Genomic DNA, 24,976 nt, shown 5'->3' on the forward strand with positions numbered 1-24,976 from the left:
AGGATTGTGCCAAACATTTTGTTCCCCAAAAGTCTTACCTAAAGGTCATGTCAATCCTCCTTTGGCTGGAGAAGTACATTCTTGCTTTTTGCCAAGTGCTACTGTAGGTTCCAAAATACCCCATCATATAATATATTTATATATGGCGTTGCATGCGTAGCAGTGAAAGTAATCAGCATTACGCACTAACATGTCCATGGCATAGAATGTTTTTTATCTGAGACTTGGCAAGCAGTGCGCAGTAGGAGTAAAAGAATCTTCCATTTAGCAAATCTTCACTCATTTTGAAGAGAAGGCATATCTTGCATCTTTGCTTAGTTTACAGCAGGAGAAGTGGATAACAATGGTATTGTATCATGAGTTGGAGGAATGTTTGCATCTTTAATCCCTGATGACTGACATTGTTAGAATAGTTTCATGACTGGAGAGCACTGATGTGAATGACATGTGCGTAATCCAATGTACTGTGTATAAACCAGGCCTCTCTTTGTAAGGCTAGCAGGATGCATGTAATCAATAGTCTGAATGGAATTAACTGTATATGGGTAAAACATTGCCTCAGCTCCTTAGTAATTATGGAAAAGTTCTAGAAATAATGAGACTTTAAAAAAAATCTGCAGTTAGGTATATGTGTGTGTGAGTGCATCCCCACACTTTTTTCTTTGACTGCAGAAGAGGTGTTTTCACAAGGGGCATGATAAACTAGCACTTGCTACCTTAGATCTCTAGATTATCTGATGAATGACACCTTCCCCGTTTTTCATGAATACAGGTACACCAACAGTTTTCAAACTCTCAGAGAGAGTTTGCACCGCTGTAAGTTCTTGCGGGAGTGGGGGGAGGCAGCGATGTGATCCTCAGGATCGTGTTGCTCAGGGGGCTGCAGGGACAGCGATGCATTCATCAATCCGTGCAGCAGTGTCCTGGGAGTGCAGGGAGCCCTGCGCGAGTGTTTGCAGGGCTCCTCAGCTTGTCAGGAGTGAAAGTGGAGCGATCGCGCTCCGCCTCCACAAAACCGGAAATGGAGCGTTATCGCTCCACTTTCACTTTCTGCAGGCTGGGGAGCCCTGCAGACGCTCGCACAGGGCTCTCCACACCCAGGGAAGGCTGCTGCAGGGACTGGTGAGTTCATCCCAGTCTCTGCAGCCCTGTTAGCGACGTGATCACTGCCTCCTCGCTGCCCCCGCCCCTTACGGGGAAAGAAGCCAGGGCCCTCAGGCTGGGGCGTCATGACACCCCAGTTTGAAAACCACTGAGGTAGACCCTCATAATCTGCAGGGTTTCCGTTCCCAGAACTCCCGTCGATACTGAAAACTATGAGTAATGAAACCCACTATTTAAGGCACCTTTAACCCTCCAGAGGCTATGCTCCCTTTGCCTCCGAAGAGTATTGTGAGCGCTGGGTGCATGGCCTCCCTGATGCTCGAAAGCCCTTCTGAGGCCCCTGGGAGACCTTATAAGGCCTTAGAAAGTCACTTCCTGTTTTTCGGAAGAAACGGAAATGATGTTTTAAGGCCTTCAGAGTGCCACGGAAGCCCTCTCTGGCCCTCCAAAGGCCCTTTAAGGATTAAAATGTTTCCGGTTCTTCGGAAAAACCGGAAATGATTTTCTAAGGCCTTCCAGAGGCCTCCCATGCACTCCCCTCGCCTTCAGAGGACTCAGTTTGAGCCAGATCTGCAGGTTTAAAATCCACAGATAAATAGGCTCAACCTGTATATGTGCTTCTATACATTGCTTGATTACAGTTGGAGAAATCACAATGTTCACATTCTTTCTAGGGCATGGGGACTTTCCCCTACCCAGAAACACCCCCTCCCTGCTCTTCCCCTGCCCCATAACACCTTTCTGCTGCTTGGTGGGATACTGCTGGTGGCTCCCGGCAGTCATCCCGCCGGTGTGGAATCTCAGCCGTTCCTCTCCAGGCTGCTGCGATTTGCCTTACGGCATGTTTGCAACAGTCATTGCCAGGGCCTCACATGGGAGAACGGCATTCCCTGGCAATAAAATTAGATGTCCTCAGAGTACAGAACAAAACAAAAAATCTGTAAACCAAATTGTCAATGAGAAAAAAAATCAGAAGACATTTAAAATGTAAACACAAGTTGGGGAATTCAAGCTGGAGAATTAATTTAATGTTTGCAAATGATGCTGATGTGTGAATTCAGATATTTTTAATTTTTTTTTAAACAGATTTTAAAGAGCAGTCAGCTGAAAGGCAATTTGGTGAGTAGTTTTAAGGTTCCTTAAAACATGAGTGCAATCTGGAAGAAGCTGGATACAATCAAGTCTTTTTGAGATCTAAGTAGGTCATTGCTGAAATGTGTGCTTCAAGCCCATTGATGTCAACTGGATTTTGCTTAACCTACCTTATGTTTGGATTGCCCCCTGTATCAATTGACACTTAATGCCTGCTCTGTTTTCATTGACTGAAGTAATGTACTGCGGACTATAGCTAGAAATTTCTGTGAGCTGAAAGGAAAACAAATCTACAAATTTTTTGCTCTTTTGTATTTTTTGATTCCTGGTGAATGGCAAATGGTATTTACTATGTCTTAACAAAAATTCTTTGCTTGGTATCTTTATGGTGCTGCAGTGTGCAATTTTCCCTGTTCCATTCTCAGACTCTTCAGCAGTGACATAGCTAGAGGGAGTGCAAAGCACTAAGTTTTGCAGGGAGCCTCACTGCAGCATGCAAGAGGCCCCATCCCCTCCCCTTTGGAGCCATTCCAGATGGTGGGAGCAAACTGGAGGCGTATGCCTCCCTGACATTCTAGTTTATGCTAAGGAGTTTTTTTATTTCATAGAAAGCATTCAAAGAAGACACCCCTCTAAGTGGTACAATCCAAGAACAATGTTACCATGTAATCTGTTTACATAGGGGAGTACCTAGGAGGAGGTAAATACCTAGACTGTATACACTAAATGAGGGAAGAAAGGAACACACAGGCTTTCACAGACCCATAGTCCCCCATTCATGGTTTTCATATCCTTTTCCTAATCCTCTTCACAAATGTGAGGTTTTGGTCAAACTGCATGTGGAAATTTTATGTCCTGTAATAATAATATGCTCTAAATGTGCATGGCACTTTACGGAGAACAAAACAGGCGTGCCCCTGTTTGGGGCATATCCGGGGAGATTTCATTCCAGACACCACCACTCCCCTGCGGATACTGGTTATGCCTTTTTAAAAGATAAAACGATAGGGGGAAGTTAGAAATTGCTTCCTTTACCTTATCGCAGCGAAACTGCTGTGTTTTTAGGGCTGCAGGTAGCCTTCCATGCTGCCTGCGGCCTCTTCCTGGTCAGTCTGTGGCTGCTCTCTTCCCCCAGTGTAGTTCCAGAATGCAGCACAGTGCATTCTCTTTCTGGTCGCACAGCGTGCTGGGATGACATTGGGGAAGAGAGCAGCCAAAGGGGAGGCTGCAGACAGCTTGGAACACCTGCAGCCCTGAAGTGGTTTTGCTGCAATAAGGTAAAGGAAGTGATTTTTAACCTTCCCCTACCCTTTCTTTAACTTTTAAAAAGGCTTCCCCATAGCCTCTGGATCCATGGATACCAGATCTGCGGATACTGGGGCCCACCTGTACTTCTCAGGGCCCAATCCTATCCACCTTTTTAGTGCCGATGCAGCCCTGAGGTAAAGGACTTACCTTGAGGAGGCCTCTATGATTCCCTCCCCCCCCCCCCAACAGTATACAGCATATGCCCCATTGGCGTGGCTGCATCTGCACTGGAAAATTGGATAGGATAGCAATGGAAAATTGCACTGGAAAATTGGATAGGCCCTCAGCGGTAGTAGTATAGCACCAACGAGTCATCTTGCTGGTAAAGGTTGCTGTAGTAGGAATGCAGGTTTTGAATTGTCATTGTCAGGTCATTCAAGCAGTACACTGGCATCTAGTATAGTGTGGCTGCATCTAATATTATAGAAACTTTGAGACAGCAAGGCTTTATATTTTCCTGGCAAAGTGGAGCTGAAAATTTGGAATTCTTATCCAAGATTTTGCTAAAATGACATGAGAACAAAAGCATAGTATTTTTCAGTGACAAGGCTGATCAGTACATTTCTCGGATTGAAGCAGAATTTGCATGGTTTTTTATTAATATTAGGCTTGGCAGTTTGCTGATTGTGTTTCTAATGTCTTGTTTCTTTTGGGATAAGCACAGCTCTAAGATATTATGCTGTCAGTGTAACTAGGCATGTATTAATGTCTGTGTTGAACTCACTCTTTAAACAGGTGGTCTCTGAAACCTTGAGATTGTGTAATCGTTTGTAACTGTCTCTCTTAAATGGCTCTCATTGTGATGAAGCTTGACAGATTGTATTTCATCTATAAATGATCTGTTTATTTCTAAAGATGCAAGTAGAAAACAGTAAAGTCAAAGAGAAAGAGATCGGTTTATGATTGTTACAGAGAAACTCAAATCTTCTTATACCTGAAAGCTTGAGCTAGTGATTAAAAAAAATATATCACTATTTGTATTTTCAAATTACTAAGTTAAATAAGATAATTTTTTAAATTACGCTTAAATTGCACTTCCCATAATTATAACTTTGTTATTCATATATGTGCAAATTAAGACTTCATTAATCGAGAGCTGCCTGTACTTTACAAGACAATAAGAGGATAGTGTCCTGACCCTATCTAGACCCATAGTCTAGATAGGGTCAGAATACTATACTGTTATTGTCTTGTAAAGTATAGGCAGCTGTCTAGATCCAATAGTCTATATAGCTACAAGGGACATAAGGGGAAGGAGAAGGAAAAAGATAAACGGAAAGAATATGCTGTCATCTCCATTGCATATACTTAAGCTAAATCACAGTAGGCAAAGAAGACTGAGGATGCAATCCTAACCCTTATGTCAGTGCTTTCCATTACTGGTATAGCAGTACCAGTGGGACATGTGCTGCATCCTGCAGTTGGGTGGCACTCACGGAGGCCTCCTCAAAGTCGGAATGTTTGTTCCCTTATCTCAGAGCTGCATTGCCCTTATGTCAGTGCTGGAAAGCACTGACATAAGTGGTTAGGAGTGGGCCCTAAGGCTTCAAAAGGTAAATTTTAAGGAAGGATTTGGAAGTAGTAAGAGAAATCATGCAAGTGTTCTAAGAGGCATTTCGAAGCATAAGGAGTACCGAGAAGGGCAGAATTATTTGAGGGATCCCAACATCTTTGGACGTTTGAAGATGATGAAACTAGAGGAATTTAACTGGGTATGAAAGCTGGAATACAGGGAGAAGCAAAGCTGTGGAGGGCTTTGAAGGCAAGAACAAGAAGCTTGTGTGGAATCCAGGAAAAGACATAGACTTGATATACACCGTCAGTGAGAACAAGGGCTGCTTCGCACATTGTGCATTTCCTACATGAGAAACACATCCAGATACAGAAATGTGAAATTTGGATGTAGATCATCCTGCAGAGACTATCTTATATGTTTGTACACTGGAAATTCTGTCCTACTCAGAGATTCACCAATGTGTGGTTTGCCCTTGCAGCAATAGACAAGGTAGCCCTGCTAATGGGCAACATGAGCTACGTTCATCATCCCAAGCTCAAGGCTCCATTGGTGGATGTCTATGAACTGACCAACTTGTTGAGACAGCTGGACTTCAAAGTGGTTTCCCTTCTGGATCTCACTGAACCTGAGATGCGGAATGCAGTAGATGAATTTTTACTTCTCCTCGACAAAGGAGTATATGGTAAGAACAAGCAGCAGATCAACCTGAATTTTTATTCCTAGAATGTACCTTGTTCATTATCCTGTTACAAATTATCTTGTCCTATGCAATTTGTTGATTAAAAACCTTATCCCCACTGCAGACTGCCCTGGTCCCCCTTCAGCCTTGGGGCTCTCAGAAGTTGGGTGGAGAGAGGGCCTGCCTCATCCTGCTCTGCTCACTAGCGTTGGGCTTGCCTCACAAGGAAGGGTATCTCCTCCCCCTCAGGGTCTGCCTCTTTGCATGTAGTCCTCCTGGCCTCATCATAGGTTCCCCTTTTATCTTTCCACAGGGCCTGATTAGGCTCCCAAAACAGCCTTACCCAATGTGCAGTCTTCCCCCCCCCTCAATCTGGGACTGCCCCCCAGGGCTCCTGTTTCTTCTAGATGCCAATAGCCATTACCAACCTCCTCCCCTTCTCTGGCTGTTGAACTGGAGACCCAAGGGTGCGGTGCTGCCTTTCCCACAGTGGTTGCGTTGGTCTCTGCCTCTTTGGGAGGGGCTGTGTCACACATGCTCATTGATGAGTGGCTTTCCTGCTGCTTTGCAGTAGTTTTGTTGACCCAGCCGGGAGGACTGCCAGGCTGTTGTTGCTGTCAGGCTCATGGGGAGGGTAGGCAGCCGCCCCGGAGGCAGTTGAGTCTGAGTCCAAACAGTTCTTACATTTTTCCTTGCAAACTCAGCATCTGCTAAAATTGGGATTAAGTACATTAATTGCAGATTTAGCCTCCATTTTTTAAAAAAGAACCAGTGATACTCAGAAAGCTGTCAGATTGTAGGCCTAATTTCTGCCCTTGCTATGTTAGTTACAAACATTATCGAGGTTGAACATATGAAGCTGCTGTAGTGAGATTGTTAGTCCATCTGTTCCATCTATAGTAGTCTACCCCAGCTGGTGCTTCAAATCTCAGGCAGGAGCCCTGCTTCCTGCAAGTAAGTGGTTGAAAAGGAGACAACTTCATGCTTTAGCTAGCGCCTCCTTCCTTGGGTGTTCAATTTCCAGGGAGAGGGTAGAGTTTAAATTAAATAATTGTAGGTGCCAGAGGCTGAACTTGGGCTCTTGTGAGATATAAGGTATAGGTCTATCAGAGAACTCCCTTATCTTACTCCCCTGCCATTCTTTTTGTAACCTGAGAAGCTGTAGAGTAATTTTCACTTCTTTATGCTATATAGCAGTGATTCCCTTCCCCAACATGCAGTCACTGTATGTATGGGAGAAGGAACACCCTACACCTGATGGTGCTATTCAGAATGGATAAGGCAAGGGAGGTCAAGTATGATTTCAGCTGGATGTATCTTTCCAACAGGTGCCAGACCAAGGTGAAATTATTGCATGGAGCAGCTTTTTCATTGATCAAATACCTGATACTTGATTCATTTTAGCCTTTTGCCCTTTATGTGCCTGAGCTGATGGTCACAAAGATTTATTGGTGCAGGAAAAGTGCCCACAGACTTTCTGACGGCAGCGTACTTTCCCATTCCCTTTTCTTAGCAGTAGTGTGTTAGGCACAGTCGGATTAATTGCAGCTGTATGTTGCTAGGAGCTTGAATCACAAACTGAATCAAAGTGTGCAGTATTGGTCTTATTCTTGAATGTTTATAGCTGACATTTGCTCAAGTTCTGGACCTGTTGAAATCCAGATATGTCTTGCATCTAAAATTGCATTTGCAAAGCTACATTTGTGTCTGTAGACTCCCGAAAAGTCAAAAAAGTATTGCCCTCTTATACAGAAAATGTATTTCAGCTAAACTTAAAGGTGGTCTAAAAAATTAATTTCAAAACACCAAATCCCATACAACTTCTACAGGACATGACAACTGCAGAGCATATTTTAAAGCTGTTCCCTTGTGATGAGAACTGTTAAAAGCCTTCAGCTGTTAATGGTTCTCATCAATTGCTTCAGATAATGTTGCTCAGTGGCAAAGAGCAGACACTGTGCTACTTCCTTTGTTTGCCAAAAACAGTTAAGAGCAGTGCTAAAGGCTGAAGGGTACCAAGGGAAGGCGGTACTAAAGCACAGAGTTGCATCCCTCACAGCTCCTTGCAGGCAGCAGAAGGCAGTCTGTCCTCCCATTTGCAAACAGAACGTTGTTATCTGTGGGTATATTACATTTTATGTCTGTACAAGAACATTAGGAATACAGCTCAGGCACCCTACTCAAACTTCCCAATGGCACTGTTGTAGCCCAAAATGGACCAGGCTCTTTGTTCTTTCCAGTGGCAATTTCTGCAATCTAGGGTAGTGCCTTTTGAAAATCTCTGGAGTTCCTATGAGATGTTGTCAGTGTCCAGATTGCTAGTGATATTTAAGTGGGCACAGCTCCAAACTCCAAAGGGGCTTGTTATAGTCCTTTTTGCAGGTACAAATGATGCTTATATGTACTGCCAGGAAAGGGGCATTGCAGATATTAAGAACAAAACTGAAAAATGTCCTATGGCAGCTGTCCAATGACGTTGGTATGTCAACACGGATGTTGCAGAAGTACCAAGTGCTGCTATCTAGTTTGTAACAGGAACAAGGAGTCAGGAACATATTCAACATAAAATGGAGCTAGGTCACTGCCTGCTTGTTTGCTTTCTAGCTTGAAGGAATGATTTTGCTTAACATCATTACCCTGTCTGTTTTGGTTTTCCCCAGGGTTATTGTATTATGCTGGTCATGGCTATGAAAACTATGGCAATAGTTTTATGGTTCCTATTGATGCCCCAAATCCCTATCGTGCTGCAAACTGTCTGTGTGTGCAAAATATTCTCAAACGAATGCAAGAAAAGGAGACTGGCCTCAATGTATTTTTATTGGATATGTGCAGGAAAAGGTATGAAACAGCATTCTTCCTCACTTAGGTGTCTCAATGGTTATTAACCATGGTGGCTGTATGGAACTCCCAGGTTCAAAGGGGGTATGCAAATGAAGACTAGTTTCTGAAGGACAGCATGAGGAGAATGGAGTATTTTAAGCTCTGCTTGTGAACAACATGGAAGCAGGACGTTGAATTAGAGGCACTTTTGGTCTAATCCAACAATGTTCTTACAAAATAGATCAAAGAACCTTGCACACACATCATGCTCCTCTTTCCGTTGGGTTAAGCAGTTGCATAAGTTTTGTACAGTTCATCAGCCTGAAGAATTAGCTTTGCTATACAGCAAAGTAGCTTGAAGGTTCTTCTGTTTGTCAGGGCTTTTGTTTTTCTTTTTCTTTCTGAACCTCTGTCATACATTGACCAGCAAGTGGGTTAAGGACCGTTGTAAAACCTGAGAACTTGGTTCAAATTGCTGTCCTTTAAATTGAATAAGGTAACGAAAGTTGAATCCCAGGCACACTTTTTAAAAAATGCCTTTTTAGGGTAAGGCCCAAGGAGTCTAAAAAGGAGTGGCCACTTTGGGAGAGGTGCCCATGTTGCTTAAAAGGATGGATGCAACCTTGGCAATTAGTGTAAATTCCCTGGCAGACTCTTCTGTCGCAAGGTCACATTTTATTTGCTAAGGCTTTCCAGGACTAAATATATATTTAGATTAAGTGATAACATTTTAAACACTGTGGTCGATCGGGGGGGGGGGTTGTTGACAGTTGTCAGATTTGCGGAAGGACTGCAGAAACAAAAAGGGAAAACCATGGCCTGTTCTTCGCACATGAAGTAGGCCTTTAAGTACAAGAGTAGTGAAGCAAACTGCTCCAGGCACTTGTAGAGTCTCCTTCTTGGAGCTTTCAAGTAAAGGCTGTAGAATAGAGCCCTCTCAGAGATGCTTGTGCTATTGTTGCTGGGATCATGAACAACCTTTTTTGGTTAGTCCTTGGACCTGTTGGTAGCTCTTACCCACATGGTGACCCCTGAAGGCAAGTATAAGGTAAAAGAGATGGAGAATGAAATAGGACATTGGTGGGCAAAAGTTTGGAGCAAGGCACAAGATAAGATGTCAGAGCTGGAGCATCAAGCAATGAATCCGATACCAAGATATTTTCTGCTTTGCTTGATCAATTCAGGGGACTCATTCTACTTGTTTAACATTGATACTGAGTCAGTATTGGAAATTGCCCTTCCTCGCTGGCCTGAAGAAGGCTTTGGATTTTAATAGACAATAAGCTCACAAGGTTGGGTTCCAGGTTTCAGTCCTGCATCCCTGACAGTGCTTTAGGCATAGGATTTAGGACAGAATGCTATGGACCAGTGGTTCTTACACATTTAACACTGGGACCCACTTTTTAGAATGAAAATCTGTCAGGACCCACCAGAGGTGATATCATGACTGGAAGTGATATCATCAAGCAGGAAAATTTTTAACAATCCTAGGCTGCGATCCTACCCACACTTACCCAGGAGTAAGTCCTGTTTCCTACCATTGTTCAAAGAATATACATAGCTTGTTTAAAGTACAGGTCTGTAACATTTCCCCAAATGCAGTCACATACCATGGTAGCATCAAGTCTAATATATTAAAAATAAAATAGTTAAATGAATGGGGACCCACCTGAAATGGGCTTGTGACCCACCTAGTGGGTCCCGACCCACAGTTTGAGAAACACTGCTGTGGACTATGGCAGCTAAATAGATTCCTTTAAAAAAAAAACAACTGTGTAATGTCCCTGTTTGCTGTTTTTCACTGAAGTGCAGTGTGAGAGAGTCATGAATGTGACACAAGTATTTTACATTATCACCCTGAAGCAAATTCTGCTTAACAATCCAGTGAGGTATTCTTAGCAGTCAACAACAGAATAAATAGTAATGTTGGAAAATAGTAGCGTAATATTTGAATGTAAAAATGCTGATTGATCTTCCTCATCTTACCCTGGATTCAAAGTCCTTTTTATAATTATTGCAGGAATGAATATGACAACACTGTTCTGATCTTGGATGCCCTGAAGGTTACAGCAAACATTGTTTTTGGATATGCCACGTAAGAATAATTATTTTCAATGCATAGGTTTGATGGATTTTTAAAAAAAAATTCAGAATAATTCCTGTAATTTTGTTCTGACCTTTAAAGAAATAATCTGCTGCTTTTTTATAAAGAGAGTGAGTAATATGTAAGCCATGCTTGTGGCTCCAGCATTTGTTTTGTGAAGTCTGTGGATACATTAGACTTCTCAAAATCTGTGCTTTCATTTTAGGATAAAATAGCTTTCTTCAGAACTGCCCTCACAGTCATCCTACAAATTTGATCACCATGAATACGCTCAGACAATGTGTTTTGGAGAGAGTTCTCAGTTCAGTATGCATCTGTGATGTATCTGCCCTCTCTGCCCTTCTTTAAAGGAAGGACAAGGCACATACGTAGGGATTCATACTGGTGATCATGATTGTGTAATTGAAGAAATACTGCTTTCCAATAACTTTAATACACCCCATGATTTGGAATCCTAGTCTGTGTGCAAATTGTAGTTCAAGCAAATGTTCACTAGCAGCATTTGGGCACAGTGTCCAATTTGCTGATAATTAAATGTGGAAACATCATGCCTTCCCCTCGTGTACAGGGTAAAGGAGCAAGGAGTTCAGAACCCTAGGGCCCTCTTGGAGGGTGGATTTAGGCTTCATTTAGATCAAGGGTGTCCAAACATTTTGGCAGGAGGGCCACATCATCTTTCTAACACTGTGTCAATTAAGTTACATTTAAAATTTGAATAAATTTACATAAATGAATTTATTAGAGATGGAACTTATCTGAAGTTCTTGCAATAGCTCAAGGTCTATAAAAAGCCTTGCACAAAGCAAGGCTGACCTTTCCTTCGCCGCCACTGCTGCATCACAGATATGAAACTGCAAGCAGTGGAGGGAACCCTTGTCCCACAGCTCATGCAAGCAGTCGCCCTCACACTGAGAGCAGCTATGTCAGGCCAGCATGGGCTTCAGCAAGTCTCCAGAGGGCCAGAGGCTCATTGGAGACTGGGTGTTCCCCGTGGGCCGGATTGGGAGCCCCTGAGGGCTGCGTGGCCCCAGGGCTGGGGTTTGGGCACCCCTGATTTAGATAACTTAAGTGTTCAACATCAGGTTAACAGTACACAGTACTTTTGTACTGAGCATCATTTTTTAACTTTCCCATTCTGTGAAGATTTGCTTTCTTGCCAACAGACCTTATATTGTTAGTATATAAATCTATTAGCAGAGCTCTCCCTTGGGTAGGGCAACTGGGGCGGTTGCCCTAGGCCCTATTCTTTCATGAGCAAGCCACTTGGAATGCTGTGAGGGAGATAAAGCGGGGTATAAATTTGCGAATGAATGAATGAATGACAGAGGGGCCCTGCATTAGTTGAGATGCCCTGGATCTGCCCCCTGCCCACACCCTTCTAGGTGGGCAGCTCTGTCTATGAGCAAACGAATATTGCCTTATTTTTATTCTTAAACTGGACTTTAAAGTTAAGGTAAATAGAAAAATTTCTCATACAGGAATACTTTATCTGTGCATTTTACTAGGAAATCTGAACCAACTTCATTAAAGAAACATAAGAACAGCCCCACTGGATCAGGCCATAGGCCCATCTAGTCCAGCTTCTTGCATCACACAGCGGCCCACCAAATGCTCCAGGAAGCACACCAGATAACAAGAGACCTGCATCCTGGTGCCCTCCCTTGCATTCGGCATTCTGACATAGCCCATTTCTAAAATCAGGAGGTTGCACTTACACATCATGGCTTGTAACCCATAATGGATTTTTCCTCCAGAAAATTGTCCAATCCCCTTTTAAAAGCATCCAGGCCAGATGCCATCACCACATCCTGCAGCAAGGAGTTCCACAGACCAACCACATGCTGAGTAAAGAAATATTTTCTTTTGTCTGCCCTAACTCTTCCAACACTCAATTTTAGTGGATGTCCCCTGGTTCTGGTGTTATGTGAGAGTGTAAAGAGCATCTCTCTATCCACTCTGTCCATCCCCTGCATAAGGAAGGTGCCCCAGCCCAGTAATCATCTTAGTCGCTCTCTTTTGCACCTTTTCTATTTCCACTATATCCTTTTTGAGATGTGCTTACCAGAACTGCTAATTGGGTAAGAGGCACTTACCCCTGCTAATTGGGTAAGAGGCACTTTTTCAAGTGGTTGCTCCTGTTTTTAGCAGAGGGAGAGTAACTGGCCCACCTCACTCCAGCACTGTCTGTTATAGTGGCTGTCTGCTGGTATTCATTTGCATCTTTTTAGATTGTGAGACCTTTTGGGACAGGGAGCCATTTAGTTATTTGATTTTTCTCTGTAAACCGCTTTGTGAACTTTTAGTTGAAAAGCGGTATATAAATATGGTTAATAATAATAATAATAATAATAATAATAATAATAATAACTGGACACAATACTCCAGGTGTGGCCTTACCATAGATTTGTACAATGGCATTATAATACTAGCCGTTTTGTTCTCAATACCCTTCCTAATGATCCCAAGCATAGAATTGGCCTTCTTCACTGCTGCCGCACACTGGGTCGATACTTTCATCGACCTGTCCACCACCACCCCAAGATCCCTCTCCTGATCGGTCACAGACAGCTCAGAACCCATCAGCCTATATGTGAAGTTTTCATTTTTTTGCCCCAATGTCCATGACACTTACTGACATTGAAACGCATCTGCCATTTTGCTGCCCATTCTGCCAGTCTGGAGAGATCCTTCTTGCTCTGTTATGCTAAGCGTTCTTTCCCACCCACCTTATTCTTTTGTTCCTTTATTTATTCCACATTTTAAAGGTGCCAAGGAGCTGAAGCTTTTGAAATTCAGCAGTCTGGATTAGCCAATGGGATTTTCATGAGGTTTTTGAAGGAACGCTTATTAGAGGACAAGAAGATTACTGTGCTACTTGATGGTGTAGCAGAAGGTGAGAAAACCATTTGGAGAGTGAAAGGTCTGTCCTGGGCATAACTATGTCTGTATTACTACAAAATTGCACTGGTAGTGGCTATAGCTCGGTGACAGCACATTTGTTTCGTATATATGAGGCCTCTGTAACAATGTCCCCCTGTTACACAAACTGCATGCAGGAAAGCCTCATCTCAAAAAGGACATAGCGGAAATGGAAAAGGTGCAAAAGAGCGAATAAGATGATTACTGGGCTGGGGCACCTTCCTTGTGAGAAAAGGCTATGGTGTTTGGGCCTCTTCAGCCTAGAAAAGAGGCGCCTGAGGGGGGACATGATTGAGACATACAAAATTATGCACGGGAAGTATCAAGTGGATAGATAGATGCTCTTTACACTCTCACATAACACCAGAACCAGGGGACATCCACTAAAATTAAGTGTTGGGAGAGTTAGGAACAGACAAAAGAAAATTTTTCTTTACTCGGCATGTGGTTGGTCTGTGGAACTCCTTGCCACAGGATGTGGTGATGGCATCAGGCCTAGATGCTTTTAAAAGGGGATTGGACAAATTTCTGGAGGAAAAATCCAACACAGGTTACAAGCCGTGACGTGTATGTGCAACCACCTGATTTTAGAAATGGGCTATGTCAGAATGCCGAATGCAAGGGAGGGTACCAGGATTCAGGTGTCTTGCTGTCTTGTGTGCTCCCTGGGGCATTTGGTGGGCCACTGTGAGATACAGGAAGCTGGACTAGATGGGCCTGTGGCCTAATCCAGTGGGGCTGTTCTTCAGCCTAGGGATGCTGTAACTTTGAGTGAAGAATTTGCAAGGAGGAGGAGTGTGTGTATATGCCTAATACTTTTCTAGCCAATTATGGTTGTGCTCAGTTAGCCATGTAGATATGAATCTTGAACATGAATGAGAGGAAAATTGCTTGGTGCAGAGGGAGATTACTTGAATGACGCAATATTAGAAGGAAAGAGTGAAGAGCACACTCATCTACCTCACTGTTTATCTGCTCACAATCACAACCTGATTCTCAACTTTTAAAAAATGCTTCAGGACATTACATAAGAAGGGCCTTGCTGGATCAGATTAGAGATGCAGGATCCTGTTTCCAGCAACAGGCAGATGGATGAATGCTTTTAAAAAGCATACACGCAGGTCACGAAGGCAGCAGCTTTCACCTGCATTTTCACCTTGCCCTGTCCCAATCAACTGGTGTACAGGAATATTGCTTCTGAAGTACTATTTAGTGAACATATGTAAATATCTATTGGTCTCTCAGACTGTTTAAATGATGATTCTAGTGATGCGTAATAATGCATCAATATCAATTCTGAAGCTGACAATAGATGAATTTCCCCAAATGAAAAAGACTGTTATTGGAAGGAACACCAAAATGTTCCTTAACATTTTACATTTAACATAAAAAACACTGTTATTGAAGGAAAAACCATGATTTAGGTCCATACATTCCAGCCTGCCCTCTTAGGTCATCTGTGGAACTTCTTTTACAAGTGCCGCCTCTGTCCCAAGCAAGAGGGGTAGCAGCTCGGGGGCAGGGCTTCTCTGTATTGGTGCCACAACCACGGAATTCCCTTCCAGGGGAATTGAGAACTGCTCCCTCCCTCAAGGCTTTTAAGTGAGGGCTCAAAAACGTACCTGTTTCACCTGGCATTTAGTTACTGAGTAGATATTGGCCCTCTTCGCCACTGAAATACTGCTATGACTTGATTGCCTGCCTTCCTGGACCTATTTGTCGTGCCCCCCCCCCCCGATGGCTCAACAATACATGTTAGGTCTTGCTTTGTTTTTATGCTTCACTGTTTAATGTTAAAAACATTAATTTTAATGCTTCTTATCTGTTATGATACTTTGTACTTTATTATGGAGCTTTGTAAACTGCCTCAGAGCCCGATACTGTGGTCCGTGGCATGCCTCCGCAGCGCGGACCACAGTCACAAATATGCCGTAAGGCACGTTTACAGGGTTTACCGCCGGGCTTCTGCCGGAGCTGGCTCAGCTCCAGCCAGCGCTGAGCCAACGTGCAGTGGGCGCCCAGATTCTGCGGCTCGGTGGTCTGACCGCTGGGCTGCGGAACGGGAGTTTGAGGTGTGGCCGGGGGCGTGGGGGAGGCGTGGCCTGGGTGGGGGAGAGGCGGATTTGCAGAGCTGAGCTCCACAGGATCCAGGGCACTCAGGCAGGGCTGCTTACCCTACACGAGTGCCTTCACTTTAGTGGTAACCAAACAGTCGCCGCTAAAGTGAGTAGCCCCATTGCGGGGCTGCTTCCCTTACTCGGGGGAAGGGGACAAACGTCCCCTTCTCCCGATGAGCCTCCCGCAGTAGTGCGGGAGGTGCTGGATCCGGCGGGAGCCCTCCGTGGAGCCGTCGGGTCCCGCAGCTCCGGGCAGCTCAGGATTGGGCTGCCCAGCATTTGCTTTGGCATGGGAAAGGCGAGATATAAATTTCTCAGATTAATAAATAAATTACTTCACTCTCGTGTAAAAGCGTGTGACTGGGCCTTGGTGCAAGTGAAACAGAAAAGCATCTGCGTGCAAAAAAATAATTTTGACAACTAGAGACAATGCATGTGTGTGCATATGAGAGAGGCTGAAAAATACTGAGCAGCAAAGTTGCCAGGATGCCAAAGAAAAGTTTAAGTCATGTTGAAAGTCAAAGGGAGGGCAGAGATCATTCTTACATAAGAAATCTTGCATAACATATTCAGGGCGGCACTGAATTTTGAACAGTCAGTCCAAATAGCTCTCTTGATTTCAAGTTTGTGATAGAAATGCTGACACAACTATAACCATGGTGACATGACAGTGCTGCTGGGATATTAGTGCTGTAATTAGAATTTTCAGTAGCTTTGATTCTTAGAAAATGATTGGTATCTCTTTATTTTTAGATATGGGCAAGTGTCACCTTACCAAAGGCAAGCAGGCTTTGGAGATTCGCAGCAGCTTATCTGAGAAGAGAGCCTTAACAGATCCAATTCAGCAAACTGTAACCTCAGCAGAGTCATTGGCTCGGAACCTACAATGGGCAAAAGCTCATGGTACAGTAAATCTGGGAGTGGCCTGCTTGGATAGTTAATCTGTAGTCCCTTGTATTACAGGGGCTCATTAGGATGAATGATGGCATGGTGCATATGTTTAAGCTTACCTCCCTGAAAAATATTGGCATCTAACCTGTGCTGAGGGAATGGGGGCAAGGGAGGAAAATGAAGAGTAATTGGAACCCCAAGGAAACTTGTTGCTGCTCCTTTTCTAATATAGCTCCTTATGTTAGCAAGAGGCAAGACAGATTCCACAGCTAGACCTTTCCAAATCCTATCCTCTCCCTCTGTCTATAGCCCAGTTGCCACATGACAATTTTACATACAGAGGCATATGATTGTAGCAGCATGCTGAATAATGCAGGAACAGCTGCACTACTATAATTTTGTTGGCTTCGAGTGACATGCTGGAAAACAAAAACTGCTCATAATAGGATGGAGAATAAACTGGTGTGGCCATTCCTTCTCTGTTATTATTAATAAGAATATTTATAGACAGTTTTTCAACAAAAAAAAGTTCGCAAAGCTGTTTACAGACAAAATTAAATGGCTCCCTGTCCGAAAGGGGCTCTTAATCTTAAAAAAAAAACACAGAACACCAGCAAACAGCCACTAGAAAAGGTACTGTGCTGGGGTGAAAAGGGACAGTAACTCTGCCCCTGGTAAATATAAGAGGAGCACCACTTGAAAAAGTGCCTCTCTGATCACTTTGCCCAGAATATTCAATATTACAGAGCCTTAGGGTGGCTTTGGCGATTGGTGGGGCCCTGGCTGAGGAACCATGCCTGTCTAGCCGGGCCAGCCTCTGAACCCATAGCAGTAGTGGTACTGCCTAATTCGTCATCCAGAGAAAGGATATATATGTGTACTTAGGGGGCCCCTGCACAGGGCTTTGTTTCAGGGCTCCCAGCAATGTGTCAGTGGTCCTGCATAATGTATCTGTCATCATGGATGGGTACAAAAATGAGATGCGAGCATCTGACCTTGTTGAAGGCCAAGATATGCTTCAACTCAACCTTTCCGGGTCCTCTCCCTCTGTTCAGTTCTTTGCTTTCTTGTTTTAGCTGCACATTCTCTTAAGTAATCCTGTAAATGGGTAGGGAAGGGATTTCTGCTGTTTCTGCCCCTTCAAGGCCTGATCTGCCCCTTCCCCACCCAGAAAAGCTCCCTCCCTGCCTCCGTTCCACCCTCCTGCAGCGCCTCTGCTGCCTGGTGCATTCCTTACCTCTGGAGGCAGCCAATCTCCTGGATACAGTGTCAGCAGGGCATTTCAGGCCTCCTCGCTAGCACTGCTTACTCTCTGAGTGCATAAATGTGCTTCATGGCATGTTTGCAGTACCCTCTGTTGATGCAGGGACCGCTGTTAATGCCTGACGTCTTTGGGCTGCGTGTGAAGTCTGTGCAAGCATTCTCAGGTCTCTGTTTTTCTTCCAGTGTGTGTATTTATTCAATATGTTTTTGTTTTGTTAATAACTTGGAGATAGTCAGAAACCCTTTTGTTGAAAACTTAAGAAAAATAACTTTTTCAGTTATGTAGAAGACTGAGCAATTTTCATAACTAAGTTAATTTATAACATCTCTCTGGCAGAAATACTATGTCTGCACAGCACTAAGACTGCCTTGAGAGTCTGTGCATTCAAAACTGTCTCCTGGTATACCACCTCAGCTTAGCCAGTGCCCAGGGGAACTGTACATCATTATTACTTGTAAATATAGCACTTTAATCTTTAACGGCAAAATGAGACATGATGAGAGCAGACACGCTTATTTGTCTTTTACATAACGAGGAATGGGCAGTGAGGAGGACTGAGGCCCCTTCTGCATCTTGCTGCTCTGTACTGTTGCTTGTTGTCCAGCCCTGCTTCGATACTGGCTTAATTCCTGTTCGTTCTCAGCTTGGAAATCAGCCAATTGAGCAAACCCATGTTCAGGTGATTGGCTGATTTTGATGCTTTTGCTTGGTGATTAAAAAAAGGTGTGCCCCTTGTTTCTCCCCTTCCCCTAATTTTTTGTAGATGACTGTTCTGATAATGTTGCCTCACAATTCACGTGTAGTGCAATACCTTGTGCTGGAACAGGCAGGCCAGGGGGCCTGAGTTGTATCCAGCGTAAGATGGGGGACCAAAGTGGCTCAGCTGGAGGTAAGGAGAAATTCTTCCCTTTACCCCTGGGTAAGCCATCGCAGCCCCATTGGGTCTCCTTGGACTTGCACAACCTCAGGAGGTGGCATAAGTCAGAGGAGAACGGAGCAGCTTGAAGCCTCTCCATGCTGTTCAGGATCCAGCATATCTACCAGGTCCCAGTCCTGTCTGTCCGCTCTCTGTCAACCCTTCCACCGCCCTGGAACTCCTCCCTCCCACACCCTCCCCGCCCACCCCAGACCCTTGCCTTGGCCAAGCTCAGCCGACACAAGCCTGCCTACCTGAGTCAGCACAGAGGCTGGATTCAGCCTCCGTGGGCTGGTGTGCATCCCTGTGCCAGCCCAGCCAACTCTAGAGTAGGCACAAACGTGCTTTACAGCACGTTTGCGAGACTCCTGGTTTGGTGCAAGGGACTTGTGCTGCCCAAGGGTGAGTTTGGATTGCTCCCTTACTGTGTTAATTAGTGACATGAAGCTATATAGGACTATTTTTTCAATCAGTAGTTTTATATTTAAGGGGAAGGAAAGAAGGAAGCATGTAGATGGCAGGAAGATTAATTTATAGCTGCTTCCATGTATCAACTGTAACTATCTACTAAAATAAATTATAGTGTAGGGAGGAGCTATTAACTATGAGGAAATCTGCAATACTTATGGCTAATTTTAAGGGAGAGCAGACATAAAAGCTTTTGCTAACCAAAATGTGTTATTTCCAGAACTTCCTGAAAGTATGTGCCTTCAGTTTAAATGTGGCGTTCAAATTCAGCTTGGATTTGCAGCTGAATTCTCCAATGTCATGATTGTCTACACAAGGATAATAAAGAAACCACCTGAAATAACTGTCTGCAACGCTTTCGTCACAGATTTCCCCCTTGTAAGTTGGTGTCAGAAATTTGCTGTCGGTTTGCTTTTTCGAAGGTTCTAAAAATACGAACCCCATGTGTTGTCCGTAAAACAGAAACTGTAGAACCTGGTTGCTGGAGAATGTGAAAAAGCAACAGACTGTCAGAGCTTTAAGAGTTGTACTTTGAAAGTACATTTGGGTTATTTCTGAATGGGAAGAAAGAACTTCCATATGTCTTTTATTAGCCTTCCTGTTAGCAAAGTGGGCCCCTAGTTTGTGAACTTGCTGGGACCAAGTGGGTCCCTACAAAGTAGACTCTTGAGTTATGCTGGAACATTTTTTTATTGGGGGGCAGCTGTGCATCCCTCAACTCTGGCTCTATTAAGGGGTTGTGCATCACTGGCAGCGGATATCAGTGTGAAGCTGCCTGTAGTAGGGGGGATGCAGCTTAACTAAAACAATCAAGCTCAGAGGTTGCTGTGATCTGAACCAAAACTCCCCCCCCCCCAAGAAAAATATATCAGAGTAAATCAAAGCTGAGCCCAGTCCTTCTCCAAAGTTATCATTGTGGGGCTTCCTCTGCAAATTTCACAGGGTGGGAACATTATTAATTTAAATTAATATCCCACATCTTAACAAAGCTCAGAGCAGTAAACCATGTATCTGTTACTCAACCTTACAACAATTCTGTGAAGGTAGGTTATTAGAACACCCATTGTACATGTCCTTGACTTTCCTGTGAATCCATGGTTAAACCTACAGTTTCACTTTTTGTTTTCATTTCAACAGGACTTGGATGTTGATCCTAAAGAGGCAAATAAGGGAACTCCTGAGGAAACGGGCAGCTATTTGCTTTCAAAGGATTTGCCTAAGCATTGCCTTTACACTAGAATAAGTTCACTGCAGAAGCTAAAGGTTATTTTATGTTATTGGCATCTTGCAAGCTCCCTTCGTGTTTGGTTTTTACATTAACAACACAAAAAGGAGGATCTTCTTACAGGCCCACACTAATATCAGTAGCCCTCTTTTCCCACTTATCTTCTGAAATACTTGTGTAAATAGATAAACGTCCTCTGGGTGTGTCCTGGGGGGGGGGGCGTGTTAAGGCAGCAGAGGTGGGGGAGCCATCAGTGGAAGTCTTGAATCAGCAGAATTCTGCATTGAGGTTTCTACATGTGGATTTGTTGGTCCCCAGGGAAATGCAGCAAGTTACATGAATTTAATGGTGCAGTTGAGCAGAAGACAGCTGCTTGACCTTCTTGCATGACCACAATGCTACAACCACCGCTCTGCATTAGTTGCAGTGTCCAGAACGTTTTCAAGGGTGACCTCATGTAGCGCCCGTTACAGTACATGTGTGTCTGATGCATGAATTCGAACAATGGAATGAAAAAGAAAGCACTTCAGTTGTAGTAATAGTATTGGATTTGACTTAATTGACTTTTTATTTCTTTGGGCAATAAGAGCTTCCATTGAAGATATCCTTTTTTCCCTTTTTTTTAATTCACAGGAAGATTTAACCTTCACAGTTTGTCTGCACTATGAGTATGCAGGAGTAGATGATGTTGTGGATGAAAGGAAGGTGGTTAACATTGGCAAGCCACTCATTGCGAAGTTATGCATTCATCAAGGATTCAGGAAAAATAGCTGCTTCCAGAACTGCGGTGGGCCTAATGGGCCTTGTTTTACCCACTTGCCTGGTGCGGGGGCAGCCGAATACTGTTCCCCTCATCATCAGCCACATTCCTATGCAGGCTTTTGCCAAACAAGTCCTGGACAGTTGGGCGGTGTTTTCCTGCCATCAAGGTGCCGTTGCAGTACCACTCCGAACAGATTAACTCCCTGGCAGTCAACGTGGCCGTATTCAAACCAAAACATACCTGTGGAGACGACAGATGATACAGAAGAACTGGACTCCAGTTTCTCACAGAACTTAAGATTGTTTCATCAACAGTAGCTAAAATATTTGTGAGGCACAAGTCACAACACTGGTTGTGTATTTTAAGATTCAAGAGACGTGTATAGATAACCATGTGATTACAGTATGGCACATAGCACGTAAACATATTTTGAGACCATAGGAAAGACTTGTTGCTCTATTCTTGGACTTCCCTTGTTTTGTTAAACTAGGGCTGGGGGAACCTGCAGGCCATGTGGGAAAGCAGGACACAACAAACGCCTGACTGCAAGTCCGATTGTGGAAGTATATTGTTCTAACACATGACATGTTCAGAGGATGACTGTATACACCTGGACACCCAAGTACTAGGGATAAACAAATCAAAGAGTTGCTGCCTACTTGTGCATGTTTTGGGGCATCTGGCTAGTCGTTGGAAACAGGATATTGGACAAAATGGACTCTTCCTTGCATCCAGCAAGGATATTCTTGTACCTCTTGGCACCAAGCACTGTGCAAATGCTTGTGATACCATATGTTTTCCAGGAACTGTGTGCATGTGCACCATGTCGTAATTTTCACAAGAAAATTTTCACAAGAAGAGTGTTTGCAGTTAATAAAGGAAGGAAGGACAGGGATTTTTGTGTTGCTTTATAAATTAAATTGAACCTGTTTTAATAGTTACCAAAAGCAAGACAGCCTTACAGTTTGCTTTGTGTTTATAAGTTTAACATTCCACTCTTCTATGTAACGTCGGGCGCAATCCAAACTCGCCCTTGGACTAGCTCATGCGCCTTGTGCCGGCTCAGGATGGTCGCAAACATGCCAAAAAGCATGTTTGCGCCTACTCTAGAGTCGGCTGGCTGGCATAGGCTGAATCCAGCCTCCACTAAGGCAGGGAGGCTTGCATTGGCCAAGCTCAGCCAACACAGTGATCTGGGGTGAGTGGGGAGGAGGCGGGAGGGAAGTGTTCCAGGCCGGGGGGCAGTCTCGGGGAAAGGCGGGCGTGGCGTGGGAGGCAGGGGTGGGACCCAGCAGATATGTCGGATCCAAGCCCCCATTCCCGAGCAGCACAGAACGGCTGCAAGCTGATCCGCTCTCCTTAGACTTATGCCACTTCTGGAGGTGGTGCAAGTCTGAGGAGACCCATTGGGGCTGCGGTGGCTTACCCAGGGTAAAGGGAAGAGTTTTCCCTTACCTCCAGCTGAGTCACTTTGGGCCCCTATCTTGCACTGGATACAGCTGTGGCCTCGTGGCCTGCCTGTTCCAGCACAAGATAGGATTGTGCTGCTAGTGTCCTTTACAAATACAAGGCACGTAGTATCTTTGGATTTAGATGCTGTATTTAAATTTTTGGGAAAAGTGAATGCTTGGCAAACAAGGAATATTGATTTGGTAGAACTGTGCAAAGAAAAAAAAAAGACCTTCATCTTGGATTTCCTGTATCTTTGTGATGTGGAGCTTTGAGTGTGCTGGCAAAGAAGAGTAGAAGTGTATCTGCATTGGGGAAGCAGAGGGGACTGTATGTCTAGTGTATATTTTTCAGAGACTATGCTTAAAGAGTAAATTGAGTGGGTTTTTTATTTAAAAAGGTAAGAACATAAGAAGAGCTCTGCTGGATCAGGCTCAGGTCCATCTAGTTCACCATCCTGTATCTCACAGTGGCCCACCAGATGCCTCAGGGAGCATACACAAGACCACAAGATACTTACATCTTGCTGCTACCTCCCTGCATCTAGCATTCTAGGGAAGGCACCAGATTGCAATTGGGTTTAACTTATGCTTGTGTTTAATAAACACGGTAACCAATTTTTCATGCATGAAACCCACTGAATATACCTTCCCTCCCTCACCAGTCTGAGGTAGGTGAAAAAACTGCTATCCGTGACCAATTCAGATTCCAGAAAAAAATTCCTACCTGGCCCTCAAAATGAACGACCAGCTAATCTGAGACTGTATCATGGCTTGTAACCTGTGATGGAGTTTTCCGCCAGAAAGCTGTCCAATCCCCTTTTAAAGGCATCTAGGCTGGATGCCATCATTACATCCTCTGACAAGGAGTTCCACTGACTACACTGATAAAGAAATATTTTCTTTTGTCTGTCCTAACTCTCCCAACACTCAATTTTAGCAGATGTCCCCTGGTTCTGGTATGTGAGAGGGAAAACAGCATCTCTCTATCCACTCTACCCTTCCCATGCATAATTTTGTATGTCTGAATCATGTCCCCCTTTCTAGACTGAAGAGCCCCAAACGCTGTAGCCTTTCCTCATAAGGAAGGTGCCCCAGCCCAGTAATCATTTTAGTCACTCTCTTTTGCACTTTTTCCATTTCTACCATGTCCTTTTTGAAATGTGGCAACGAGAACTGAACACAATACTCTAGGTGCGGTTGTACCATCAATTTGTGCAATGGCATGATCATATTAGCGGTTTTATTCTCAATCCCCCTTTTAATGATCCCTAGCATGGAATTGGCCTTCTTTACCACCCCTGTATATTAGGTTGACACTTTCAGCGAGCTGTCCACCAGCACCCCAAGATCTCTATCCTGAGCTGTCATAGACAGCTCAGACCCCATTAGCCTATATGTGAAGTTTGGATTTTTTGCCCCAATGTGTATTACTTTACACTTAACATAACAGGTGCTTAACAAAACAGCACTTGGTACACGTTGGTTGCACTGTGCTAGACAACAGCACTTCAAGTATTCTTCCATCTGGGTGGTTCACAATCAATTTAAGAGATTCTAATTAGTCTGGAGCTTCCATTACCATGGAAACCAATCTTTTCATCTACCTTTGGCACTTGGAAAAGCCTCTTTAGCTTCCTTCTATGATCTAGATCAGAGCATTTTTCAATGTATTGCAAAGTTAAGGCCTATACTGCTGAAAGCAATGTCTTGGCTTACATCATGATGGGACTTCATCCTTCAAGGCACTGAATACTCTTCCTGCTCTTCAGAATCCTGGCAGCCCCAACCTTTTGAGTGCATTACACAACCAAAGTTGAAAATATTCTCATCTCCAACCACTGTTTAAATATGTCCCACTGAAACCATTGGGGCTTAAATGTACTGCTTTTGCCCCTATTTCAATAGAAATATAATACAGTTTTGAAGTCCTGAAGCATTTAAGTGTTTTTATTGAGTAAAGTTGATTGGGTTGTTTAAATAGCAATTCTGCCTTGATTATTTCAATACTTGTAGGTATTTTGTTTGTTTGTTGTACAGCTGTGTGTGGAAGGAGATGAGAGAACACTTTTCAGAGGTATTTGGCTTCGTTAATAAGTGCATTTCCAAACTATTTCACTAGAGGGCAGTCCTCACACATCCGTTACAGAAGAAGTGAGTATGTTATGCGTTTAGCACTTTTTAATCTCTGAGCACTTGGAAGGGCACTTACACCTGGCTTTGGAATCATACTACTCATGTATGTGTCCGCTGCATCCACACTCAGTTTTAGCCTCTTCTATTATCTCATTACCATGTTCAGCAACTGCCCACAGTTCTCCAAACCATATACAGCTGAATTA

At 43.8% G+C, this 24,976-nt stretch overlaps 1 protein-coding gene across 1 annotated transcript in view; it reads left to right on the forward strand.

The window, feature by feature from the left end:
• The window catches only part of MALT1 (MALT1 paracaspase), a 41,597-nt gene extending 19,328 nt beyond the window's left edge, over positions 1-22,269 (forward strand). The window contains exons 9-17 of the mRNA XM_066615291.1: positions 2,191-2,223; positions 5,499-5,702; positions 8,360-8,537; positions 10,540-10,614; positions 13,389-13,516; positions 16,413-16,562; positions 19,419-19,576; positions 20,336-20,461; positions 21,057-22,269. Of these exons, the coding sequence (XP_066471388.1) occupies positions 2,191-2,223; positions 5,499-5,702; positions 8,360-8,537; positions 10,540-10,614; positions 13,389-13,516; positions 16,413-16,562; positions 19,419-19,576; positions 20,336-20,461; positions 21,057-21,503 (1,499 nt within the window). The 3' untranslated portion in view covers positions 21,504-22,269. The remainder of the gene's footprint in view (positions 1-2,190; positions 2,224-5,498; positions 5,703-8,359; positions 8,538-10,539; positions 10,615-13,388; positions 13,517-16,412; positions 16,563-19,418; positions 19,577-20,335; positions 20,462-21,056) is intronic.
• Positions 22,270-24,976: the final 2,707 nt, after the last annotated feature.

This window comes from Tiliqua scincoides, chromosome 2, assembly GCF_035046505.1.
Source record: "Tiliqua scincoides isolate rTilSci1 chromosome 2, rTilSci1.hap2, whole genome shotgun sequence".
Lineage (NCBI taxonomy): Eukaryota > Metazoa > Chordata > Lepidosauria > Squamata > Scincidae > Tiliqua > Tiliqua scincoides.